Genomic DNA, 22,397 nt, shown 5'->3' on the forward strand with positions numbered 1-22,397 from the left:
TGTCAAGACAGACACAAAACTGACCTGAGCATAAAGAATATTGTGTGTACAAAGAGAATTGGTATAGCATATATTTTGGTTGTAATGAAGTATAATCTCAAATTTATCATATATAATTTTTGATGTGTTCTCTCAAGGTTGGAAGTAGTTGGAGGATATGGAAATTAGACATTCAGAGCCAAAGAAGTGATCAACCTGCTTTGTAAAGCACATCAAAGATTCTGCCAGCTCTAATTTGGCAGTACCTGGGCTGTGATGCCCACAGATCAACAGGCATTTCCCAGAGACACACAAGTCTCTCCTATTAGAAAACACATAGGGAAAAATACCTTATAAAGGACATTCAAGCAGGCAGCCCCGCTTGTGTTTGGGTCCTGGCTGTGACAACTTATAACTTTGTGCATGTTTCCTCTAATTTAGTTTTCACATATAAAAAGTGGGCATAATACTATTTAATACCTGTCTGGAAATATGTTGTGAGAATTAAATTAGAGCATGCTCATAAAGCACTTAGCTAATGTCTAGCACTTAGTATGAGCTTATTAAATGTAATTAATTTTTACTTAGCTTATACCTGTTTGAAAAAGGAACACATGTGCCACCATAAATTAGCCACTTCTGTCCTTTAATATCACTAGGACTATCATTATAGATTATGATGGGGATCAATCTTGTGTTTGTGTATATGTGCACGCGCGTGTGTGTGTATTAGTATTACCTATTAGTATAATAGGTATTAGTATACTTAGTATTACCTAAGTAAATATATATATATGTATGTAGCATACATATATATAATATACATATATATGTAATACTATCACTTACAGAACTAGGAAAATATTTTCCTGTTGAACATAATCATGAGTGGCCACAGTAACAGAGGAGCAAACATGATTCAGCACTCTGTGGACCAGGAAAGAAAAGAAAAGTGCAAAGATGCATGACAGCGGAATGTCAAGCTGGTCACCCTGGACACACTACAAGAACCTGAATCCCATGTAGCAAGCAGTGTTTTCCACAAATGATTTATTAAACCTGAAGCGGGGCCAGTCTAACTAATCCCAGTTGTGGCTAAAGAGCAGGGAGCTAGAGGGGATGTTATACGACATCAGTTACTTGGACCTAAAGGTCTAAATATGGAAAAACAAAACTCAATATAGTAAATTCAGTGACAATTGTAGTGTGCACATGCTAACTAAGAAATTAACAAAGAAAACAGCTATAATGTTCTCTGGATCAATGTGCAATATTTAATATTGAAACATTTAAAACAGCTGAAATTCTTTCTGCTCATTTCTCAAAATCCACTGAAGTAATAATTTAGTGTTAGTCATTCATACATTTTTTTAAGATTTTATTTATTTGAGAGGGAGAGCAAAATAACTGGGGGGAGGGACGAAAGGAGAGAAAGAAACAGACTCCCTGCTTAGTGGGAAGCCTGACTACAGGGGGCTTGGTCTAGGACCCAGAGATCATGACTTGAGTGGAAGGCAGGCACTTAACCAACTGAGCCACACTCAGGTGCCCTAGATTTGTTTTTCTCGGAAGTGCGTTTAGCTTAGTAGGAAAATAACCATATATGTTCACAATTATGAATTCAACTATGATAAACATGCAGAAAAAAATTAGTGTTGGGGTAGGGCTCAGTCTGGGGGCTCAATCTGTTAAGCCTCTGATCTTGATTTTTGCTCAGGTCATGATATCAGAGTCATAAGGTGGAGTCCCATGTTGGGCTCTTTGCTGAGCATGAAGCCCGCTTATGATTCTCTCTCTCTCCCTCTGCCTTTCCCTTTGCTTGCATTCTCTCTCTTTTTCAATAAATAAATAAAATCTTAAAAATTGGTGTCCCAACAAAATATTTAGTTGAACATTAGGATACTAAGGTATCTTGCCATATACAGATGAAATGTTTCTACTTGCAAAATAATTTCATCGGATTGATAACTTTATCATGAACACTGAATATGACCACAATCTCTCCCATTCAAGTTGTATTCAGTGTAAGTAAAGGAAACTTGGGGTTCTCATTTTTGGATCATCTTTCATTGAGAGAATACAAATAAATTTGAAAGGGTGAGAACAAATTTGGGATGGGAGAAAACTCAGGAAAGGGTTCATCCATAAAGTTAGAAGGAAACAAACATGAGGTTGATGTGACCAGCTTCATATAACATGATTTTCCAATTTTGAGAAAGGACTACATATGAACAATTTTGAAAAAAAACATATTTTCAAGGTGTATTTTCTTTGTAGTTTAATCTAAAAACAGTGATTGATGATAAGGAGACCTAGAATCTTATGGCATCCTGGCCATTAACTTGGTATACGAATTCCTGAAATGCTTGAACCCAGTTGTACTTCCTTTTCCCCCTCTGAAAGGTCAGAGGTTTGGGCTAGAATTGATTTTGATGATGCCTTCCAGCATGAATATTCTGGAAACTTCAGGGCATACCTTTCTCTCATCTTACAAATAGCTTTAATTTGAAACATTACTGGAAAACAAACTTGGCATACAGGGAAGCACCTTTTCGTAGGGGTTAAAAGCCCAAGTTTCTCTAGTTTCATCCTTAGATTGAACTAGATTCTCAAGTAGTCCCTCCGTATTTCCACCCCTTTACATTGCCCCCCCCCTTTTAAAAAACCATTTTTTTAAAAGATTTTTTTTATTTATTCATTTGGGGGAGAGAGAGAGGGAGACAAAGACCGTGAGCAGGGAGGAGATTGAAAAAGAGAGGGAGAAGCAGATTCCCCACTGAGCAGAGAACCTGATGTGGGACTCTATCCTAGGACTCTGAGATCACAACTTCGGCTGAAGGCAGATGCTTAACGACTGAACCACCCAGGCACCCCTACCTTGCTTTTTCTTAGCAATATTTATTTAAAAGCCTAAAAAGGTTGAGTTACAAATCTTGTTATCTAGTGTCTTGGAATAAAATCCACCTCACTTCTTAAGGTATAAAGTATGATTCATGTGTACACTAGAAATCATGATCCATGCGAGGCTGTGTCTCCCACCCAACCACCCCCACCCAAATACTCAGTCATGCTGGTTTTGGCACATGTTGTGTGAAAACCCAGAGTCTGTAATTGAAGAGACAGAACCTAAGGAAAATGCAAAGTCCTGATCCTCTGTTTCTAAAGACTCAGGAAATACGGCATAAGAAGACTCTATTCTAAACAGAAACATACTGATTACTGAGCCAAGTCCTCACTGAGAAATGAAAGCCACCAGTTCACAAATGAATTTCAGCACGATAGGCTCTGTTTTGACTTATGTTTTTGCAGACTTGGAGAAACTTTTAAAAATGAATAAAATATAAGACATAAACACCTTATCCTAAGAAGTGGAAGAGATATTCCTAATCTGATATCTGTTAGAGGAAAATGCTCAAATATAACTAAATTTTGATGAAATCCACAAAAACCTATGATCATACTCTGAGGCAAATGTGTACATACACACATACACACACACTATCACATATTCTTACATATCATATGTAAGAATGGAATCTATAAGACTCTATTTTACTTATTTTCAGGGACAGCTAGGTAATGATTCTTAATTAGAACCAACAAGCAACCTAACTTGCAAGGAATCCTTAGGTCAATGGTAAAAGTATGTTCTAACAATGAAGTAGGCTTCATTAGATAGACAACTTTAAAAGCAATCAAAGGTAATTAATTGTTGGGTATGATTAAATTGTGAGGAATTCAATTTTATATTACTCATTGGAAGTACTCCGTAATCTAAATTGTCTGTGATAACTGGCCAGGTTAAGTTCAAAAAGTCATTCATACACCATCTGCCTTTGCAATGGTTCCATCTTTTTCAAAAACTTACTCCGGTCTTTTGTATTCTATTCTTATCAGGCTTTAACTGAGAATTACTTACCAGTTCTAATGAGTTTGAGACTTTCTGCCACCTGTGTGAAGGTATTAGAAAAAAAAAAAAAGTTTTTTCCTTCCCAGATTTATGTGTTTAGCTGGTTATTGAAGTCAGTCATTTCCATTTGTAGGGTTCATTTACAGGACATTAGTCACTAGGTCTTAGCTTGGTTAATAGGTTGAGAATTCACTTCATCAAGAACACTTAAAAGTTACTGCATGTCTGCTATATGGTAGGCACATGATTATCTCATTTAACTTTTACAACAACCTTACAGTCTAGTTCGATTATTTTCCCCTTCTAGATTAAGTAGCCAGCTTTATAATGTTCCCCTGGTGAAAAGCTAGTGTATGTTAGGAGCAGTAATGAAAGTTAGGTTTACTTAACTTCATAAAACTTGTTTTTAAACATTACCCAATGATGACTCACATTGCCAAATTCAGCTTTTACAAAAATATGTTATAAATGGGTTCACAAATTATATTAGACCCTAAGAAAACACACAATATGGTCTCATATGTAATACTAAACGCTTGTTGTCCTTGATGTAAGAAGTTCTACTCTGAAAGACAATGTAGCTAAGGAATAAACCATAAATCCATTACCCAATGCCCGTGTTGGATGTCTCCCAATTTTTAAAAGGGTACTGCATAATCTCCTATAAAACTAATTCTAATATAAGTTATAAATCTTATTTACCCATGCAATAAAGTAATCATGGAGAATATAATTAAATATGTTAATTCTTGGGAAATTATAACTTACATTCCTAAAATTACAATCTTTTCAAATTTGTGAATAATTTAAAAATCTACCTTAAATCTTTTCTGAAAAGAGATAGGATATAAAGCTATATTTTCTGAAGTAATCACATTATCAAAACAACATAGAAAAGATCCTGGTCTAATATATCTCCTTTGTAGGGTATTTTAACACAAATAGCTGTGACATGGTAAATTTGAAAAAAAAATCAAATTTAAACAGTCACTTATCTTCACTGTTGTTTTAAAAATGGAATTGATTATTTTTTCCGACTTGTATTTTAAATATACCATTGGAACGTGTGGCCAAGGAACATGGGTTGCTCATTGAAGGAAACACCATTGAACAGAACACTCGCACATGTTCTCAAAAAGGTACTATCGGCAAAAGAAAAGAGAAGGTCATGATGTATGGTTGATGTGATTGCTCTTACAGCGCAAACACTGGAAACAGTACCTACCCAGTAATGTCAAGACACAGGCGAGTATGGCAATCAGGGCTCCTGTGCTGAGGCCGGCGGGTAGAACGTAGGCCTCCGCATTGCAGGTCTGAGCGATCCCATCGGCATCACAGTCGCAGACGCGGATGGTGAGAGTGTTGGTGCTGCTGAGGGACGGCGATCCACTGTCCACGATGGAGATCGGCAGATAGTAAACAGACTGTTCCTGTCTCCGGAAGCCATTTCTCCTGGTGAGAATGGAAGCTGTATTGTCTAAGATAGAGAAAATAAATGTGTAACACAAGATTTCTGATGGACTCAGTCCTGCCAAACTTACCTGATTTAAGGGGGTGGGGAGCTGGGCAAAATAGGTGAAAGGGATTAGAAACTTCTAGAAGAAACACACACACACACACACACACACACACACACACACTAATTGATGTGATTTAAATCATTTTGTTAAGTGTCTTGTCAGAGAGCTCTACTACACAGTACTCGTTAATTTTAATACATTTTAATGTATTTACATCATGCTACACAGTTATGACCAAAGGAAACAGATATCAAATAAAACTGAATATGAGATCAGACTTGGCAAGAGTCTGAATATGAAAATTTTTATTCATCACTTAACTGCAACTTAGTAAAAATCACACATTACTTTTCTCCTAAATTTCAAATCATACTCTTACAAAGAGGATGATTCAAATTAAAAGGATAAATACTTTTGCAGCATCATCAGATAGCAAAAATAAAAAATCCCAATCCATCCCCTCCCTCCTTGACAAGTTCCAAACCCAATAAAGAAATAAGTAAAATAACATAATCCAGCTTTACCTGAATGAAGTATACATAGATAATCAGGAAAGGAATTATTGTGTAGTTTTTTAAAAGTCCATATTGGTATATATTGTTACCCACACCCCATGTATATAAACATTTTGTCAGTGATAAAATAGGTCATTTGTGTTTAATTTATATTCAATATTCTATTTTACCTAACATTTAATTATGAAACCTTTATCAGTGATCAGTAAGTCTGTATCACATAACTCTGATTTCTATACCAGAAATAATTTTTTTTTCTACTAGCAATTTACCCAGCTACATCTTAATTAATCAGAGAATTTATGTGATCCTTTAAATTTACAGCAATTAAAACATGAAGAAGGAAAATAGGATCATAGTTTCATCTAGTGTACTTTAATATGTGCCTCCTTTCCAAGCTACAAGAAAGATATTTATCCAATGTTTATCGTAAAAGACTTAACAATGCTCCAATGAAAGAGCAAACTGAAATGTACCTGATCTAAAGAGCACAAAACAGGAAGTTCACAGGACCCTGGAGAAAACATATAACCTTCACTTATAGAAGTGGCAAGAATAAAACTGTTGATTTTCAGGTTCCATCTGGTAAGTTTTTCTGTAAACAAATCTTTTAAGACATGAAGTTGTGGTGTTCATTAAAAATCTACACAGGGAGTTGTTGGAGAATATTGTTTTCAGTCTGTTTCTATACACTTAATAGTAATACACACATCTATTTCTTTGCCTCCCAATCATTAAGATACATGTATTCATGTTTTGATACACAAAGTTTTTCAGAGCTGTTGAATTGTAATCTAACATGATTGGTTTCAAATAGCACTCATGCATGTCCACACACACACACACACACACACACACACACACACACACTGGATTGTGGAACATGTGCCTAAATGCCCAATATGTGAAAGAAAGCCCTATGTTCGGGAAGGAGATCATAAAATTCATCATGTTCTTTACGCAGTTCCTAGCATGGAAGCCGATATAAGAACTGATCTTCTCTTTCTTCCTACATGTTTTCCTCCAAGGTACATGCTAGGGAGCTCTGGTCTTGACTTAGGGAAATCTTTCAATTGTGCAGCAGTGGGGATGTCCCATAAATGCACACATTTTAGTGCATGTGCTGTCCAACAATCGTGGTGGTACTGGATAGGATGACACATGGGGGAAATATTCAGACTCTTCTTGGCAAGGTCATAAAATCCCCTCTCTACACTTGTGCTGGATGAATCAAAGTGCTGAGAATTGTCCCAAATATGATTAAGTCAAAGAGTCTGGGATTACCCACATAGAGAATGTTCTTCCTTTTATATTACTAAAGGGACACGATAGTATTCTCATTTAAGCAGAGAGTGGGGTCAAGAAAACTATTATTTTCAGATTGAATTTTTGAGGTCAAAGTTGGATTTTCTGCACTAAAGAAGATGGCAGCTTCTCAGGCAAAAAGCACTTAGAATATCCACCTTCTGAATAAGTCTTTTTAGATGAGCCAGTGTTTGACTAGAAAATGTATTTCTACAGGTTTTCTTTTTTCCTGAAACCTGATTCACATATTCAACCCAAATGAATTACATTTTCTGTATTGTTGGGGAATACTCCTCTTTCTGTATATTTTTCACTTGCAAATGCCCTTTTGTTAAAATAAATACCTCGAATGAAAACACCTCTGAATATATAAGTTAAAAATTACAGAACAGCAGGTTCTCCTACTTTAAAAGTTCTTATAATTATCCATGTGTTGCCTATATTGATATATATATACATATATCAATAAATATGTGTGTATGTGTGTATATATATATATATATATATATATATATATATATATATAAAGCAAAACCAGAATATACTTACAGGTATTTGTAAAAATGTTTCTATAATGACACTTAGGGAACTGATAAGAGAATTTACTTTTGAAGCAGAGAAATGAATTTAGGGTGACAGGAAATTCTTTTGTTCTTTTTTTTTTACTTCCTTGCATCAGGAATATATCTTTTAATTATTTGCATGGATTACTTCTATTTTTTGTTAAAAATAAAAGTATAACTGATGCTACTATTGAAAATATTAAGTCAAAGTTGATTTGGGTTGATATCAAACAGGAAATACCAATTATTTTCCTAATGTGTCAAGTTATACCTATGTAGTACAGTCTTATTAACAAATTTATTTGGCTCTCAGAGGTCTAGAAGAAAAGTCAGAGAGAGATGGATCTGGCTTCTCCCCTATTTGGATTTAGGCCTGAAATGATTTAACTAGCAGCTGCTTTTTCATGACAGCAAATCCATAGATAAAAATTCCTTGAGGGGCTCATTGCCCTTTAATTAATGTCCTTGCTAGTGTGTGTGTGTGTGTGTGTGTGTGTGTGTGTGTCCATAATCAGCATTCCTGAGCAAGAAAAAGTTGTTGCTTAGAGAGTCTGTACCTGCTGCCTCCACTGGTGGTAATAATAATACCTTACCTTTGTTATCTTTCAATGAAAAGTTGTGGTTATTTGTTGCATCAGTTGTCAAGCTGAAATAAAACTGGTGTCCATTGGATGGCTCATCTTTATCCACAGCACTGATCTTCTGGATAACCTAGGATGGAGAATTAAAAAGCATGAAAGCATGTTGCTGTGCCCTGCTGTTTTGTGTGACAGGACAGAGCAATTTTATACCTTATAACAAATACCATCTTCCTTGGGGGAAGAACAAGATGTATTAATATGAACCCAATCTAAAAAGGGCTCTGAAAAACCAATCATGTCCCTTTGAAATTTCACATTTGCATTTACTTTTGTGAACCTGAGAAATAAGCTGTACCAGCCCAGTACATGCCACAAAACACCAAACAAAATGGATGAGTAGAACAAGCCACACCAAGATTAAACCATATTTAGTTCTTAGAAGTTCAAGGTACATAAGTCCTGCTGTGTAAAACGGGGGGCAGTCCAATCAAGCATCATATGCTAGATTTTTCCTTAAAGGAGTCAAAGCCCTCCACCGTTTACCACGGCTTTCACAATGTTTCCCGTTCTTCCTGAGAAATTTCATCATCCCAATTAAACCAGAAATTTAAAGTTCCTTCAATATTAGTTTATGCTACACATCAAAGTGTTAGTTTTGCTGAGATGTGCTGATTACATTTTATCTTAAAGCTGGCAGAATTTCAAAGGTAACTGCTGCTGGATATTTTTAAAGAAATCCCAAGCTAGGAGCCTGGTGTGCGGAAAGCTCTTACCTGCCCTGGCTGGGCATTTTCACACACAGTGGTCTCGTAGTTCATAGCAAATTCGGGGGCGTTGTCATTGATGTCAAGTATAGTAATGGCCACATAGCCTCTTCCGACTTGAGATGGATTCTCTAATAAAGAGGAAAATTTGTCTTATTATTTACTCTGAGAGTAAAGCTATTATTCCATTGCCATCTTCCTCAAGCAACTGCTATTAAAAACAATTAGACTCAGCCAAAATGGTTTGCCTCTCTAAATCATGATTCTAATAAGAAAATGACCAAACCATAAATGAAATCTAGAAACATAACGCTAAAGACTTCAAAGGGAGCAACAGAGAATTTGATCCAAACATCATACGTATGTATAGTACATGTGTGTCTTTATTTGAGTCCCTGATGAGAAAATCATTGAAAAGAGGACTAATAAACCATGAATTTCAATATTCTTTGAGGCTAGAGTACAAATGTGTATGACTATACACATATATACATATTATCCGTGCACATATACTATATATAGAGATAATATGCATAACATACCATTATGCATCCCTCTTTCAATATTTTTCTTATCAGGGGCTAAAATTAGTTCAATATCAATATGCATATATGTGTGTATTGGTTAGGGATCAAGTTATTACTTTTTGTAAGCTACTGGACTAACTCTATACCAGCATAAATGCAGCTTATGAATAAAACTATGAAACAATAGGAAGCTCCCTGAAGGTAACTCAGGCCTGTTATTTTATAGCAATCTCTTTTCATTAACTTTGTGAGTATTAGCAAGTAAAGTTAAGGAATATAAATATATTTCACAGCTTGAAATTAGAGATTTTCAAGATTTTGATCAATTCAGATAGGCATGTAATAGGACTCAAGCGGAAATTACCACCTCATGACAGTCCATTCTGTACTCTCAATGTCCTCCATAGTAATTTAATGTTCAACCTTACAACTTACGGCTCTCCATTGCGAGAACTGTGATATTATGAACAGCATTTGTCTCTCGATCCAAAGATTTGGCAGTTGTAATAACTCCACTGTTGGCATCAATATTAAAGTATCTCTCCAAGTCTGTGTTTCTGTCAATTGAATACCTAATTGAACATTAAAAAAAGAAAGAAAAATAAAACCTTCAATATTTGTTTGATTACAGTTTGCTAAATTTATTTCATTAATTGCATAGCCAACCACCAAATCCTGCTGATTCCACAATCTGTCATATTAGTAACATAAATACATGCTTAGTTTAAAATTTCACCAATGTTATACTTGGTTCATAACTGCTTGTCAGTAAACTTTTTGCTTTTCTGTCAGTAAAAAATAAACACCCTAGTATAGTTATCTTCACAGTGGATTGTTGAACTGATAAACTTCAAATTTATTTTATTATTATTTTGACTGCAAAATCATTTACAATAGATTTAGTAGCCCTTGTCACGTTCATAGGTCCTGCTAAAATGAAACAGATATAGGCATCTTGCCCATCACATACACACAGCAACATCTTTTGTCTTGACAACACCAGCCTGATCTTAATCCCCCTAACTTTTAAAAAATCTCTCATTCAGGGGCGCCTGGGTGGCTCAGTGGGTTAAGCCGCTGCCTTCGGCTCAGGTCATGATCTCAGGGTCCTGGGATCGAGTCCCGCGTCGGGCTCTCCGCTCAGCGGGGAGCCTGCTTCCCTCTCTCTCTCTCTGCCTGCCTCTCTGCCTACTTGTGATCTGTCCCTGTCAAATAAATAAATAAAATCTTTAAAAAAAAAAATCTCTCATTCAGGATCTTGACTGAGATTCCATAAATATGTTTCAAGGTAGAGCCCCTAAAATTACATGAATATTTTGGTGTAGAGAAGCATTTTCTCAAAATATCTGCTATCCAAATACTAGTGAAAAAATGACTGTTCCACCTATATTCTAACTCCATTATGCTGTTATTTGTTCCATTCCCAAAATTCATCCACCTCCAATTAATGACTATTTCAAAACACCACACCCTCACCCCCAGTGGTTCTAGTTGAGTGAAGAAATCTTATTTAAAAACAAACAAAAGAACAGATAAGCAAACACATACCCAATTTAAGAATGTATTTTATGTTTCCCTAGTTCTCCAACTACCATTATTAAATAGAATCATCTACTTCTAGTCTGCTGTATTATAAAATTCTAGACACAGCAAACATAGAAAGGAAAGAGGAGGGATCAGAAAATATGAGAAAATTAACCATAAACCAACAAATACTGTCTTTGTCCAGCAATAGGTGTTTAGGTGATGAGAGTATTAGGAACTTATTTTCTGATGTTTCTACTATCTTGATGGCATATGAAATAAGATTATCAGCTGAGGGAGCAAAGAAGAGAAGACATTTTGAGAAGGAGGGAGAAGTCATTTATTAGAAGGGACAGAAATATATATATATAAATATACACACGTACACAGACTAAGGGATGTATAATGGGATGGCTAAGCATTGTGAATTGCCAATTTGCATTTTATGTTCATCAGTTCAATGTGAGACCAGTCATGCTGCCTATCTGTCTTGTTCTGTTGTCATACATGTGTTTGAAGGTGCACAAAGAGCATAGGGTTGGATTTGACTAGTCATGGACAATGGAAAGAGGGGGATACAGATGATAGGGGCATGTACACAGGAGTGATAATAATGAAGGCCCATGGTATAGAAGTTCATAAGGAAGAGTTAAGGAAATAAGGGGAAATAGACTGATATTGAGAAGATTCTGATAGCATCAGGTTGCAGAATTGCTGGAGTGAGAAGTGGTAGACAGGGAATGAGATCCTTGAGGTAAATTTTCAGTAGTAGCATAAGTTTGATGACTGACAAGTCAAGAGTATGTTTTTAAAAACCTATGACTAAATCTGGGGTGCCTGGGTGGCTCAGTGGGGTAAGCCCCGGCCTTCGGCTCAGGTCATGATTCCAGGGTCCTGGAATCGAGCCCTGCATCGGGCTCTCTGCTCAGTGGGGAGCCTGCTTCCCCCTCTCTCTCTGCCTGCTGCTCTGCTTACTTGTGATCTCTCTCTCTCTGTGTCAAATAAAAAAACAAACAAACAAACAAACAAAAACCCCAAAAAACCTATGACTAAATCAAGGCAGAAGAACAGATCACCGGAGTCAAAAAGACCAAGAAAGTGAAAGATCAACATGTTTAATGAGTCATTGGTATAATTCAATCAGTTACCAATCACCATGTCAGGAGTTATTATGGGAAGGAATAAAATGATCCAGGAACTAAAATCTTCAATGAATTAATGTGATAACTGTATATTTAGTGGTTGATAGCAACATGAAAGATTCTGATGATGCATTCCACAGAAGAGTTGAGGGTTTTGAAGGAAAAACAAAATTAAATTGTTAGAAATGATAATGGCAGTACAAACAAAATTTACTCACACTTCTAAGATCTGTGGTATACAGGGTATGAGAAAAATAAATAAATCTTACTTGAGTTCCTCTATTCCCTCTTCCTTCCCATCCTTCTATTATAGCTTAAGTGTTTTTATTTGTATCAAAATCAAACTTATTCTGCACATCCCATCTGCTCTGACCTTTTCAAAATATTTTTGCTTGGAATAAGATATTTTCCTCTGTACGTTATTTGAATTGAAAGAAGTATGTTTTCTACTTTAAAAAACAAATTTCCTCATGTGTGTCTAGTTCATTGTTGGCATTTATATCATCAAGTCCATTGTTCACCTCTATTCTTTTCTTACTCTCTCATTCAAATATACTATGATTGACCACTGACTCCTCCTTAAAATATAGTCTCCATCTGCCTTTGTCAGTACCACATATTCTCTGTGTTCTTCCTACACAACTGCCCGCTCTTTACAGTCCCCTTGGCAGGTTCACATTCCTCTTCATAACTTCTCTTTACTTAAACTCTCTGAAAACTCTCCTGTGTGGTCCTCCTCTCTTCTTTATATAAAAATGCTTTCCCTCTGAAATTTATACAGTCCCATAGCTTAAGTAACCTATACTTCTGATTGCTCCCAAATCTACATAAAAGTTCCTTGGCCACCAGACATATATTGAATTACATGGTTAATATCACCGCATGGTTATACAACATGAACTGAAATTACAACTCCTGCTGTTTCTTAAACCTTCACCTTCTCCACTCTTTCCAAGTAAATGATACCACCAATCATTTGATTGCTCAAACCAATAATCTAGAATTGGTTGGTGGCTTGTTTTTCTTACTTTTAAATCCAGTTTCTCCGAAACTCCCAATGACCCTACATTGTAGCCTAGATCTTGCATCATTTTATTCCTTATCAACGTACATAGGAAAAAACCAACAAATTGGTCTCCTAGAAATGATAAAGGGAGTCAGAGCAGATGTAGGGATAGAATAAGCTGTTGGTTTGAGAAGAGATGGGAGATTTGGCAAGGACATGGAGGACACAAACTGTCTAGAACATTCTGGATGGTGGCTATGCTTCTTAATCCCAAGGACTTGGGGTCACCCAGAATTAAAGGAGTTCCCTATTTTCTACCAGTCCCTCTAGACATACAAAAAAAAACCTAGATCTTATATATGAGGCATTCACTACTATATAAAGTTACCTGAGAAAAACAATCCCTTAGTCAAGAAAAATAAAGAAAAAATGGGTACTCTTTAGAGTCAGAGGTACCACACGTCTCACAGGAGGGCTGACGGAGCTAAAAGAAAAACAAGACTCTAATGAAGTTTGGACGAGCACATTTATTGTACTTCTGTACCCACTGGCCTTGGCATTGAGATGTTTGATGGCCTGAGTCAACTAGAGGCTTAGCAGAAAGGGAGAGGATTGATGTTTCTCTAATCACACGCCAGAGTGAACATTAGTGCATCTTCTGGTGCTGTTAGTGGTGTGTGGACTCACAACAATCCCTCTAGTTTCTGCAAATTACATCCTAAGAAAAACCTCTCTCTCTCTCTCTCTCTCTCTCTCTCTATATATATATATATATATACACATACACACACATATCTATATGTATGTCTATATCTATATGTATGTCTATATCTATATGTATGTCTATATATCTGTATCTATCTATCTATGTTGGAGTAACCAACTAGAGAGGTCATCTCTGTATTTTTGTCACTACAGTATTAAAGCTTCCGGTCTACCCATTTACTAGTCAGACAGCTGAAAATCTTAGTATCTAGCCTCAATCCTTTTCCTGAGAGCTACCAACTGCTCCAGGTACCTGCAGCATCTTCAGCTCAAAGTCAATGTCAGTGTATCTGAAAGCCGATGGATCAGCCTTTCCCCCAGTCTGTCCCTCCTTCAGAACTTTCCCATTTTCAGAAGGACTTGAGCATTAAAGCCTAGTTTGCATTTTTTTCTGCATCCTCAACTATGAAAGGTCATGTGTGACAAAGACTTCTATTTACGTATCTCATATTCATTTGCCCTTAATTCTTATTACTAGAACCAGCTTTTGTTTAGAGGCAGCATGTGTTCAGCTGAACAACTCTATTTGCTAGTCTCCTATGTAGATGTGGTATTGGTGTCCTGATGGTGAAGTTGTAGCAAATGAGATGAAAGTTGTTGAGTCAAGCATCACTGAAAAACTCCTGAAATGATAGGACAGAGCTGCTAATTCAGCCGGCGTTTGTTTCTGCCCCTTCCCCTCCATCTCACTTGGGACGTGAACACAACGGGAAGAGGTCCAAAAGCCATCTTGTAAATATGAGGTGATGAGTACTTGATATGAGAAGCCAAGGCCCTTGATGACCTTATACTGCCAAATTGTCAGTCCTTGGGTGTATAGCTCCAGACTTCTCATTAGTAAGTCATTAGTGTTAAGCTTTGTTGCTACTAGCCAAGCACAATTTCTAACTAGGGCAAGCAGGTACTATTATCATGGTATTTCAGTAATGGATGCTAAAGTCTCACAGTGGGTTGTTGATGGAGCCAAGACTCAGAGCCGTCATCTGAGCCATCCTTCCATGACATACCACATTACCTATAAATAAGCTTTTAGTCCCTGCCACTTACGACTCTCCAATTCAGCTTCTTTCTACTTTTCCCCAATGCTCTCCTACCTAAAACTGTAAGTCAAACTGATGTCTTAACTGATGAATGAAAAGGTAACATGTATCTTCATTTCTTAGGCCTCTCTTCATCTTGGTCCTCCTATACTCCATTTTTTCTCCTTTCCAATTATTTCAGTTCAGTGTTCCTTGAAGATAGTCCTCTAGCATTAAGGCAGCAAGCCCTTCTAATTACATTAAGGAAAAAAAAAAAAGGTTTTTTTGTTTTTTTTTTAATACTCAGGGAGTCTCCAAGGTCCTGAATATGGGTAGGCACAGAGGGGTTGTCCTGCCTTCTCTAACTCATCCCCATCTTTCCCATCTTTGAATGCCCTTAGAGCCTTACACCTGAGACTTAATTGCCATCCTGGGGAACTGCACTCCTGCCTAAGATCAGAGACCCTCAGGCCTCAGAGCGTCTTTGCTTGTGCAGAAGAACAAATCATTCAGAATGTGGTTGGTTTATTTGTGAGGAAAAGGAAGGCTCATGGGACAGGGTCCTGCCACACATCATTTTGAAGAAAATGGGTAAAGGTTTTAGAAAGAAAGCCTAAGAATAGTATCAGAAGCATAAAGATTTAAACCAAAAAGCTAAGATTTATAAATTTTTGTCAGCCTAACAGTTTTCTTCACCCTCATCCATGCACCTCCCCCATAGCCCCCACAGTATCGAGCTTCTCTTATATCACACCAGTAATAATTTTGGAGAATATCATAATGTATTATGATGTGATGTGACTATGGGACCCCAGGATTTGAAGTCAGGAGATTCTAGGATAATAGCACCAAGCCTGCTCTGACTACCTGTGGGAACTCCCAGTCATTTAATCCTTCAGCTCAAGTTTATTAATCAGTAAAGTGAGTTGAAATAGAGATCTCCAAAATTTTCTACGTGTCTGATCTTAGCGATTACCCTAAATTATCACAGATAGTCACTGCATATTTTTGTAACTGTAATTTCCCTAGGATCAAATAAGAAATTAGGGCACTTAGTACAGAGAAATCAAGGATGTACCCATAGTACATTGCCAAGAAAAAAAAAATTCTTAGTCAAAGGAAAATCTCTAAAGTTTAGTTCATTAAAGCCATTCTGTTTTAAAAATAAAACACATATAATCCATAATTGGACTTTCTTGGTTTGTATAAAGAACACAGGCTGTCACTAAAATTCTTTAATGTTTAATGTAGTGAGCAGTTGGAGGACATATATTTGGATCTCCTTGTTCCTCAGATCTTACAACTTTTTAAAAAATATATTTTATTTTAATTTAAACTAAAAACAAAAACTAAAATGAAAACAACTTACAAATTATGCCTTTTTAAGAAACCTGGCAGTATATAGGACCTGTGGGCTTTGCGCTCACTACTACAAACCACAGCGTAGGAATGAAAGGACAAAATTTATAGCCACGACCTGGCCCCTAACCTACTATACTTATTTGAGCTTTCCAGTCACCATTTATATTCTTCTGTGTCTTTAGCTGCAAAATGAGAAGGCTTTATGAGATGGTTTCTCATTTCCAGATTTAACATTAGATTTTTTTAAAATAGGTTTTGTATACAATATCTCCTACAGCTAGATGACAAGAGGGCTGGGACCACATCTTAAACATCTGTGGATGCTCCGTGTTCTGTACACCGACTATAAAATGAATTCCTTAATAAGCACCTATTATCATCATTGCTGCTGTTCCGTAAGCTATGGAGATCGATCAAAATATCAAAGTGCTCTTCCCAAGTAGTGTTCTTATTGCCCAGCTATTGATATGCATGTCAATCCTCTGAAATAGGACCTCTGGGTGAGTGAGCCACATTAACACGAATGTATCACTGCTACTCCCCAAAGGGCAAGAGGTAATGTGACAAATATACATTGACAAATCTAAACAATAGAAATAGCTCAATGGTTTGAAACCTTAATCTCTTAAGAAATGTGCCTGTGTGTGTGTGTGTGTGTGTGTGTGTGTGTGTGTGTGTGTGTGTGTGTGGTGTCAGCGTTGCAAGGGGTAGAAAGGTACTGATAGAGATGTTGGTAAAATCCTGGAACCATATTTTCTAACTGTAAGACTGGGGTGGAGGGGGCCAGATTTATTAGAACAGAGGGATGCTGATGCTTGCCTTGTAGGACTTTAACAAGAAACTTCTTCAAAATAAAGTACTGAGTTCAGTACTTACTGACACCACTGTTTACATCCTCACCCCTTTCTGATAATGGCAACTCAATATTCCGCTGGCAATTTAAACCTTCCCAATCTCATGCAATCTTGATGGTACTCACCATCAAGACGCCCAGAACTTCCTGGGTAAGAGACGGGACACACGTCCTAAGACAGGCCAAAAAACTTTCCAAGAAACTGTGAACCTTAAACAGAGGGCCACGAGAAAAGAAAAGGGTTGGCATGGGTTCGTCCCACTGCCGCATGCTCAAAAGATTATTTGCTCATTCTTGCTGCTCATATTTATAGAAAAACCTCATATTTATTAAAAAAAAAAAAAACCTCTCTTTCCTGAGGACCAGCTATTCAATTTTTCCTTTAACTCTGTGAGCTATCCCCAATTATTTCAATAAATTCCTTTTCCTTTTTTTCAGTTACCAATGCCAATTTCTGTTATTGTAACTAAAGAATGCAAACAGTACAGTTCAAGGTAAATATAGCTCCTTAATCTTTCCACCTCATGTACAGTTCCCAAAGACTCACACCACAAACATTATGGATTTTATATTCTTCTATTCATCACACTTTTCAATAAGCATTTTAAATGTAGAAAATACTACAAGGGACAAATCAAGAGAAATGTAATCTTTAATAAATTCATTTTACCCGGAGTCTTCAAAAAAACTAACTCAGAAGACCTTTGCTTGAGCAGAGTTGTAATTCCAGAATATAACAAAAGATGGAAAAATGGATCAAATAGCTTAGGAATTTCCTACTTAACACATTTTAAAAATTACCTCTGGATATTAACATTAACATTACTAAAACAAAAAATACATTTAAAAAAAACCACTATACCTGAACAGAGATTTTTTTTTTTCATTTTTAGTGATAGTTACATTAAATTGGGCAGCATTTTGAAATGGATTATAGCTCATGTCTTCCTGATGGAATCGATTTCTGCTATTGTTCACATGAACCACTGTTTTTCTCTATGTTACTGGCTAAGTTTCTTAGAAAATCAAATAGTAAGAAGTAGCAAATAATTTAGATTAAAGTAATAGGTACAAATGTATGCATGCATACCAGCTCCTTTAAAAACTACACACTGAATTATTCAAACATCCAAATGTGTTCTTACTAGTCACACTACATAATGTAATATCTGATACTATTTTATCACCTTTGATCTGAGAACATACAAGACCAGGAGTGCCAAAAAAGCCTGCAGGTAAGTATTATTATTGTGGTATCCTTGAGCATAAATACAAATGTAGTTCTGTATTTAAATTGCTGGAAATGCTTAAAATAATCCCCATTAATTTTTATGAAACCCTCTTCACATCTGATCTTATTTGTAGTAATATCATGTTTCAATTCATTGGCTATTTTTAGCATAGGGATTTTGGGCTTGTGCTGTCTATGGAAGTCAATCTGCTGATTTCATAAAACAGCACTAGACTCTTAGGCTATAACTAAATAAAACATAAACAGACTTTGCATAATGTTTTCTTGGTTTGTCCAAATCGTGCCACCCCTCAAAGTCCTGTTGATGCTCTCTCTCCTGCAAATGAAGGCTCCTGTCCAGTGAGCTCGGAGTGATTGCAATTTATCTCACAATTGGCCATGTTATAGTTCTGACGCTTTCTCCCCTCACTGTGTTTAACTTTTCTGGGATCTTATGTCTTCAAGCAGATTGGAAGTTCCTTGAGGTCAGAGGACATGTTTTATTCATCTCTGTTTTTCCCGTCAATATTCTCCGCAGCACTGGGCCCAAAGCAGGTTCTTAATAAATGTGTGTTGTTGCTCTGCTCTGTCTCCCAGCGCTGACATGAGGAATGAAGAGTGCTCTAGACTCTAGGCTGCTCCCACAGTATCTGTCCTCACTGACGAGAAACACAGGTGGGAACTTTCTACCCCTTAGAAAGACGATCAAAATCATCAGCAGAACATCAGCCATCCTTCGAAGTTCAATAGCTAAGCCCTGATATTTGGTATTATTTGGGGTAAATATTTACATGAAACATTAAGCAACTATGAAAACATAAACGTAGCCCAAAGATCGCTAGACCTCAATTACCTACTTTTGCTTTTGAAAGAGCCTCCTCTTTTTTTTTTTCCCCCCCTGGCTAAGTAATCTCAACTACCATCTAATTCCCACTTTTGGCTTCCAGTTTCTATACGGGAAGAGGAAGATAATGTATATATGACATGGTGGGGGACATAACACACCTGGATGCTAGACAAGCGATCATGAAGATATAACAGCTCACAATGGCGTTATATTCTGGCTAAGCACCGGGCTCTGAGTTCATTTAATCTTTCCACCTACTGCTACTATACTTCTCGGTGGCCAAAATGCTTTATGGTGACATAGGTGCCTCAGTCCTCTTTTAAAGGAAGGGCAGATGCACAGAGAAGAGTTACTCATAGCTTTGGCTGGCATCAAAAGTAGGTAAAAATAAAAAGTGCTGAGCAAGGCAGAGATCATATGAGAAAAGGATCTCAATTTTGCCTTGCTGGAGGAAAGTAAATGTATTTCTTTCTAGAATTCTACTCTCTCACTCCACATATTGGTAAATATTCCAATTATAAATAGCATATGCTTGATTTTAATATTATACTACAAAAAAAGTCAATAAATTTAAATATTAATTATCCAACTTCCCATCCTGGTTTACAACTCAAATACTATTGGCCTAATTTTAAGCCATTACAATGAAACAAATACTACTTTTCCATTCCTCTAAGAATCCCAATATTTCTAAAGGTGTGAGCACAAAACTCATAACCCTAAGACTCTGCGGGTTCTATCGCAATCTGAAAATTCATTTATCCTAGGATCTCAGCAGACCATGTCCCCTGCCCATCCACTGGCATTTGTTGAAGGAGGGTTTACATTTTGATAGTACTTGAATGCCCAATGCAAACACACATTTGTATCCATTAAACTACATAATATCATCTATATTTTGGAATACATGTGAATACAAAACACAATACAGATCGCCAATACAGTTGCTTGTAAAGTATGCCTCCTTTCACTGACTTACTGACCTTGAAACAAAAATGGGATGAAACCCAATAAACTATAATAATAGCAATGCACAATGATAATACTTTCTAATACTTAAGTCATGATTCTCACTTAAAATCATTAGTTCCCTTTATCATTTAATTTTCAAAAAACTTGGGATAAATCAGGGATAGGGTTTGCCTTTCCTTTTTACTGGGCAGACAGAAACTTAGCTGGCTAAGGGGCATCCCCTAGGTCACTCGGCAAATAGCAGTGTTGAAAAGAGAACCAGTCTTATAGAAAATGTGCAGGCATGCATACCTACTCATCAAACTACAAGATGAGGAACCTGGCCTCCTAAACACTATCACAAATAAATAGGAAAGGAGAAATATATCAAAGATAAACCCAGAAAAAAAAATCAGCCATGAATGACTGAGTGACCTTAAAAAAATAGTATAAAAATGTTTCAAGAATACAAGTGGTAAATATTAAGTCACGAAATTAATTTAAAAAACAAAAAGAATATATATATATACACACACCAACAATATTTTAGTCCCTTTGAACAAAGGTTGTACCCCTTTGTGAGACTTAGGCTCAAAAACTGATATAATGGGGAGACTGGGTGGCTCAGTGGGTTAAACCTCTGCCTTCTGCTCGGGTGATGATCCCAGGGTCCTGGGATTGAGCCCCCGCATCGGGCTCTCTACTCAGCGGGTAGCCTGCTTCCTCCTCTCTCTCTCTCTGCCTGCCTCTCTGCCTACTTGTGCTCTCTGTCTGTCAAATAAATAATAAATAAAATCTTTTAAAAAATTGTTTAAAAATCTGATATAAGTTAGTACTAACTTGAACTTTTCGGGTCACCTTCATTAGCATTAAGAAAATGAAAATGAGGTAAAAATAAATTATTGGCTAGCTTCTTTCATTGATAAAAGCCACAAGAGATCTTTACCTCCAAAATCAAGAGAGTTCACTTCTGACCCTTCCATCTCTGTGCATCAGGGAGGAGACTTGGAGGCCACTTCATCTCTAACTCAAGGCACTTATCTGCTTGATCCTACTCTTCCTTCCTCCCCACATTATTATATAATGCTGCGTTGTTTCAAATAAAATACTACAAGAAGTGAAATATTTATGTCAGAGGCTTTCACAGGATGATACACAGGAAACGGGTAAAGGAAAAAAGAAGAAACAAGATTTCTTATCTTCTCTCATTCAAGTACTGAATTATGTTATGGATCAGTGTCTCCTTTTTTTATATCCCCAATTTCATGAAAGAATTCTCTTTCTCCCCATGAAATTAAATGATTTAAGCAGAAGTCAGACTACTCCCAGTAGCTGATCTATGCATACAATCACGTTGTGTCTGATCATAAGGGGAGGAGACTTACGTGTTTCAGTAAGAGATGTGATGCTATAACAAAACCCGAATTCAAGTGTCCGCGAGTCAGCAAGACTCGCTGGATGGAGCTGAGCTTAAGTCAGGAAACTGTTTTGACGATGAAGGCTGGGCTATGACAGGGAGAAGGGGAAGGCTTGTTCTCTCTGGTACATTTGTGACTCTCAAATGTTCTATCACACGGAAGCTTATATTCTTAGGAATAATTTATGATCACTGTGTTAAAAATAATATAGCCATCTATATAACCTGAATTTATCACGTAGATAGGGAAATGATGAGTATGACTTCATTTTTGAACAATTATTTTATGCAAATTCTTCATTAGACTATGATACTAATGTCAGACAAAAGAGAAGCAAAGCAAAGCAGTTACATATGTCTAAATAAGTTTATTATTTTAGGGAGGTAAAAGATTATGCTTTTCTTAACTAAGAATTATTGTCTAAATTACAAATACTTTTTATAACGTTTTGTTGTCAATGTCCAAACTTAGCTCAGAAGTTACCTCAAAAGCACTTAGCATTGCCAGATAGCAGTTAAATCTAAAAAGCTGTGGTTAGCTTTTAATTGAATATATCTGAATATAAACATCCACTGATTTTTGTACTTTATTAGACTTTGTACCCAAAATCCAAAA

The 22,397-nt window shown here is 36.6% G+C and overlaps 1 protein-coding gene across 2 annotated transcripts in view; it reads right to left on the reverse strand.

The window, feature by feature from the left end:
• The window catches only part of LOC111154245 (cadherin 7), a 106,595-nt gene that overhangs the window by 13,131 nt on the left and 71,067 nt on the right, over nt 1-22,397 (reverse strand). For both annotated transcript variants that reach the window (XM_022513744.1, XM_022513745.1), the window contains 4 exons: nt 10,100-10,236; nt 9,147-9,268; nt 8,386-8,503; nt 5,115-5,366 (listed from right to left, as the gene is read on the reverse strand). In XM_022513744.1, coding sequence (XP_022369452.1) covers nt 5,115-5,366; nt 8,386-8,503; nt 9,147-9,268; nt 10,100-10,236 — 629 coding nt within the window. The remainder of the gene's footprint in view (nt 1-5,114; nt 5,367-8,385; nt 8,504-9,146; nt 9,269-10,099; nt 10,237-22,397) is intronic.

The sequence above is a fragment of the Enhydra lutris genome, unplaced genomic scaffold (genome assembly GCF_002288905.1).
Source record: "Enhydra lutris kenyoni isolate GAN:26980312 unplaced genomic scaffold, ASM228890v2 scaffoldscaffold36, whole genome shotgun sequence".
Taxonomy (NCBI): Eukaryota; Metazoa; Chordata; class Mammalia; order Carnivora; family Mustelidae; genus Enhydra; species Enhydra lutris.